The following is a 4,691-nucleotide window of genomic DNA, read 5'->3' on the forward strand; positions in this document are numbered from 1 at the left end:
CAGTATCCAATGAGGTCGACAGGAATCCTGAAGAATGGTAAATCCAATATAAGAGCAAAAACACTACGAAATAACATTAATCCTAGGAACACTAGAGGTAACACGAGTGGCTGGTTACTACCAAAACTGAGGCAATCTTCTGGCGTCAAATTTTGTCCTCCATCCACCTTAAATAGGAAAGCACCCCGCTGATTGCTGATCAGGAACGGCTGGGGTGGAGTCACCAGAACCATGAAGAACGTGTCTCCAGAGACAACTCGGGTCCTGGTACCGATCAGGAAAGCGGACCTTATCACCCAGAGCTGCCAGGTCACGCTCAAAGCCTTCATGTTCACGCTGCAGAGCCTGAACGCTGGCCAGGTGGTGGCCGTAGTTGTCTGTGTTCAGGGCCTGGTTCTTCTCCTCGATCCACTCTTTGGTCTCATCAGCGTCTCTGAGAAGACATCAGAACTCCGTCTGAGTGTGGGTCCAAACTACTGACCCGTAAGCGGCGCATAAGTGTGCGGGGTACCTGTGGAAGCGCTACACCTCATGGGCGCTGCCCAGCATGTTGCAGCGAGCGCCAGCGGTTGTTCAGCTCCTGGAGAGAAACCAAACCCAGTGAGATGGAGGTGGACGCCGGACGAGGAAACCTGGAGACGGATCGCTCAGACAGGAAGGGAAGAGCTTCCTCTTACCTTGATGGAATTAAAGTTAGCCGTCGTCTGAACGCCCAACCGTACGGTCTGAGGTCAAAGGTCACAGGAAACACACACCAGTCAGCAGTCATACAGATGCATAAAGATAACTGTAGCCATGGCAACCAGCTGACATGTCCCCACTTTCACCAGCACCTGGTGCCTGCCGGGTCACCTGAATTCCTGTGTGATTTCAGCACGGTCGGCCGTGACTACGGCCATCAGAGGTGACCTCTGATCAGCTGAATGAACTCACCTTCTAGGGTGACGCCGTGTTACCCCGGGTTTCCACGGGAGCCGTCAGCAGCACGTTACTGCAGCAGCACGTCTTGCTCGCGTAAACTGCTGCTTGGCCCTTCCCACGAGACGCGAAGCAGCAGGGGAGCAGCTGTCACCGACCGAGCACGAAGTCACTCGAGTGACTTCGTCAGTAAACACAACAACAAGCAGGAGAAAATTACAACATGGTTTGTGTTTTATGTTCTGTCCGTTTTATAATCGCCAATACGGACCTGAAAAACAAAGGAGACCGCTAGCTAGGTGATAACTTCTCACGGGGCCGCTCAGTTAGTAACCTTTTTTAAAAGTAAAGCAACCGGAAGGCAGTACGTTCTTTATTCTGAAAATCTCGGTAGCTTCTCTCAATTTCCGCGTCCGATTTCCTGTCTTTCCTTCCCCAAAAATGTCGAACTTGACCCGTTTCAGAGGCGTCGCGCGTAGAAAATAGAACCGGCGCGTAAGGGCCGCGACATGCTGCTGCTCCTGAGACGTGGCCGACTCGCGCTGCTGACGGCTCCGGTGGAAAAGGTTCTGTTGACCACAGCGGTTCCTATCAGCAGCTATGACGTGCTGCTGCAGTAACGTGCTGCTGACGACTCCTGTGGAAAGCCGGGGTTAGAGACGGCTTCATCCTGTAAACAAACAAATGAGTGGTAACAAAAACACCACGTCTGGTTCTGGTGGAGGCGGAGGACAACACGCACCTTTCCAGGAGCAGAACCCAGATGTTCTTGTTGCTACAAACAGAGACGAGCAGAGTTAACAAACCAGGAAGTGAGAGGGACCAGCTGCTGCAGACAGGTGACGCTCACCTGAGCCTGAACCATAGGAGCCTCCTCAGCCATCAGACCTTCTGACTCCAGTTCAGATGCCACCTTGTTGATGTCCCTCAGGCGGGACTCGTTGGCCTTCAGGTCCTGCAGGACAAAAGCACCTGCTGATTATCACCTGAGCTGATCTGACAGCTGCTGCTGGAAGACGGAGAGGAGGAAAAGTCCGACCTTCTGGAAGTCGTCAAACTTCTTCTGCAAGACCTCGACCTGCTCCAGGTCCGACCCGTCTCTCCATCCTCATTCAGCTAAAGACGCGAGTTCAAGTAAAACAACCTAAAGTCACACAAACACAAAGCAGGTGTGGAGATGTTCGCTCTGAGCTGGAGGTCGTTCCTCGGCTGTGAAGGGCATACGAACCTTGTTGGTGCTGTTGAGCAGCGTGAGGATGTCGCCCTTCTTCATGGTGACCTCTCCAGGACTCTTCTCCTGGTAGTCGTACAGAGCCAGAACCAGCTCCTTCCCGGTCTCATCGTCAGTTGGAGCCACTTGTTGCTGTTGGGTTAACAGGTCTGGTGTTAGAACGTGGAGGATAAGAATGTTCTGACGGGCCGAAGGTTCTGAACCAGCGAAGTGACCTGGACCCAAACAAAGTGAGCCAGAACCTGCAGACACCTCAGAAACATGTCAGGACCAGACCTGCTCTACCTTCCTCCATTATGGTCTCTCCTTTCTGGGTGACAGCCTTGATGCGAGGTTCATGACCTGTGATCTCAGCCTGCAGAGCCTGGTGCTTCTTCAGCAGGTTCTGGACACCAATCAGGTCCTTCCCTGAGGACACATGTTAGAGTTCAGCATTATGCAGTAGACAGACCAGTTTAACCTAGGGGTTTCTTTCTTCTACAATCTGCTCTTTAACTGTATTATTTCCTGCTATTTCAGCTGTTAACTTTATTTTTTCTGTAAGTGTTTTTCTCCCCAGAAGAAGCTACAACGATGTTCTGCTGAGCTGTGGTGGCCTCATGGAGGGGGCCATCGTCTAGCACACTGCTGCTAACCACTTAATCATTCTCCCTCTCCTGATAATAACATTTTACTTTCTTTGATGTTGGATGTGCTACTACTAGTTTACCCGTTTAATTATAGATTCACTAGGATAAATACAATAAAGTTTATCTCTCGCCAAATAGAATATTTACTAAGAAATCACAATGTAACGTGTGTGTGTGTGTGTGTGTAAAAGCCATGCGTAGTGTTTATTTATAAAGCATATGTTGTTGGATTTTATCCAGAATCAAGACTTTGAAAATATATAGTTTAATTACAGTTTGATTTATTTGACATCTGTATAATGTTTATTATTTTGTTTTTTCCCCCTAAATACCTAACGTTTTAGTTAACATGAATATTAGTCATTCATCACAATACATGAAGTTACACATTTTAAATTTTAATAGGGGAAGACTGCAGGAGGGAGCAGTAAAATACAGGGGGTCCCCTGCAAAAACTAAATTTATGAGTCTGATGAAACTTGCTGGTATTCCCGCTGCTTCTTCGGTAAACAGCGCCAACAAAAACAAAGAAACTTGGGATCTTGTCGGCGTGGCAGTGGGATTTAAGGGAAACGCTGTATGCCCTATAGACTTCTCAACGAGCTGCAGTATTTCTCCGGTCAGATCTGTCTCCGAGTTCCACGAGCGGTCAGCCCGCAGCAGCGAGGCGCCGCATCGATCAGCCTGCCCGGCCTGACCGCTGGGGATTACCGGATGAAAGAATAGAGCACAGAAGTGTCCCCCCAAGCGGCGCGCCCCGTCATATTTAAACCCATTTTTATCTTAAATGCACTGGGTTTTACCCTATTACCCATTTAAATATGCCCTATTAATTATTTTACCGTATTTTACATTTAAATTTCATGGTTAAACAGTACATGCTGCATGTTAAACTGATAGTTAGCTAGCTACTTCGGTAAACTCAGCTAGTTTAAAGGCAGCAGTGACATAAAATACAAATATAGATTTTAACTTACCGAAAAAAATGAAGTGGAGACTCCTTGGACGCTCTATTAGTGCAATTAATACCACAGCAAGTCATTTTGTCCAACAATTGCACCAATATTATCCAAAACAGAATTCACAAGCACAGAGACTCAAAATCCCGACACAGTTTCCAGGAGAGACCGAGGCTGTACTGAGGCCTTTCCACGGAGCTAGCTCTGTGGTCACGTGGGTCTGAGGCGGCGGTCACGTGTGTCGGATGCTCATTAATTATACAGAATTTTAGGCTTTCAATACACTTAAACAGAAGAGTGAGAAAAAAATTCACCCCCCTCAGAGTTGTCATGAGTATAAACTAGATAATTTAGACAAACAAACATTTTTTGAACCAGGCTGTAAACATGTTTATTTCTGCTGTGAAAATGGCATTTTTAACATGGGAGTCAATGAGGATTTGCTCGCTTCTGGTACCAGCCCCCAGCGGATGAGGGTGGAACTGCAATTTTTCTTACTTCCGGGTTGGGACCATTTTCTGAGCGGCATTGTGGGGGCTTGATGTCAACACTGGGTCTGACTGAGCGCCTCAGGGAGAGAGGTCCAAGCAAGACGCGCCCCGAGGAGCTTCTTGCCACATGTCACTACTCGGTCTGACTGAGCGCCTCAGTGAGAAAGGTCCAAGGAAGACGCGCCCCGAGGAGCGTCTTGCCACATGTCAACACTGGGTCTGACTGAGTGCCTCCATGAGAGAAGCCCCAGCAAGACGCGCCCCGAGGAGCGTCTTGCCACATGTCACTACTCGGTCTGTTTGAGCGCCTCCAGGAGAGAGGCCCAAGCAAGACGTGCCCCGAGGAGCGTCTTGCCACATGTCAACAATGGGTCTGACTGAGGGCCTCCAGGAGAGAAGCCCAAGCAAGACGCGCCCCGAGGAGCGTCTTGCCACATGTCAGCACTGGGTCAGACTGAGCGCC

At 49.1% G+C, this 4,691-nt stretch overlaps 1 protein-coding gene across 5 annotated transcripts; it reads right to left on the reverse strand.

Annotated features, from left to right (window-relative positions):
- Window positions 1-278: 278 nt before the first annotated feature.
- On the reverse strand, window positions 279-3,912 carry LOC139070643 (spectrin alpha chain, non-erythrocytic 1-like). Of its 5 annotated transcripts, XM_070553288.1 has the most exons (9): window positions 3,756-3,912; window positions 2,435-2,557; window positions 2,147-2,364; window positions 1,958-2,034; window positions 1,769-1,873; window positions 1,661-1,693; window positions 678-725; window positions 512-580; window positions 279-433 (listed from the first exon to the last, which is right to left on the reverse strand). In XM_070553288.1, exons 2-5 carry the CDS (start codon window positions 2,442-2,444, stop codon window positions 1,867-1,869), a joined length of 312 nt encoding a protein of 103 aa, XP_070409389.1. In that variant the 5' UTR covers window positions 2,445-2,557; window positions 3,756-3,912; the 3' UTR covers window positions 279-433; window positions 512-580; window positions 678-725; window positions 1,661-1,693; window positions 1,769-1,866. The 5 variants fall into 5 exon arrangements, with proteins under 5 accessions (XP_070409389.1, XP_070409387.1, XP_070409391.1 ...); XM_070553286.1 differs by lacking the exons at window positions 279-433; window positions 512-580; window positions 678-725 and adding an exon at window positions 1,458-1,588; XM_070553290.1 differs by lacking the exons at window positions 279-433; window positions 512-580; window positions 678-725 and adding an exon at window positions 1,458-1,588 and having other exon boundaries at window positions 1,958-2,062.
- Window positions 3,913-4,691: the final 779 nt, after the last annotated feature.

Source organism: Nothobranchius furzeri, chromosome 7, assembly GCF_043380555.1.
Source record: "Nothobranchius furzeri strain GRZ-AD chromosome 7, NfurGRZ-RIMD1, whole genome shotgun sequence".
Lineage (NCBI taxonomy): Eukaryota > Metazoa > Chordata > Actinopteri > Cyprinodontiformes > Nothobranchiidae > Nothobranchius > Nothobranchius furzeri.

Excerpts from the sequence above, each read along its gene's own strand:
- LOC139070643 (XM_070553288.1), bottom strand. Across the intron at positions 2,035-2,146 it reads TGCTCAACAGCACCAACAAG|CTGAATGAGGATGGAGAGAC; the intron begins GTTCGTATGCCC and ends TCGCGTCTTTAG.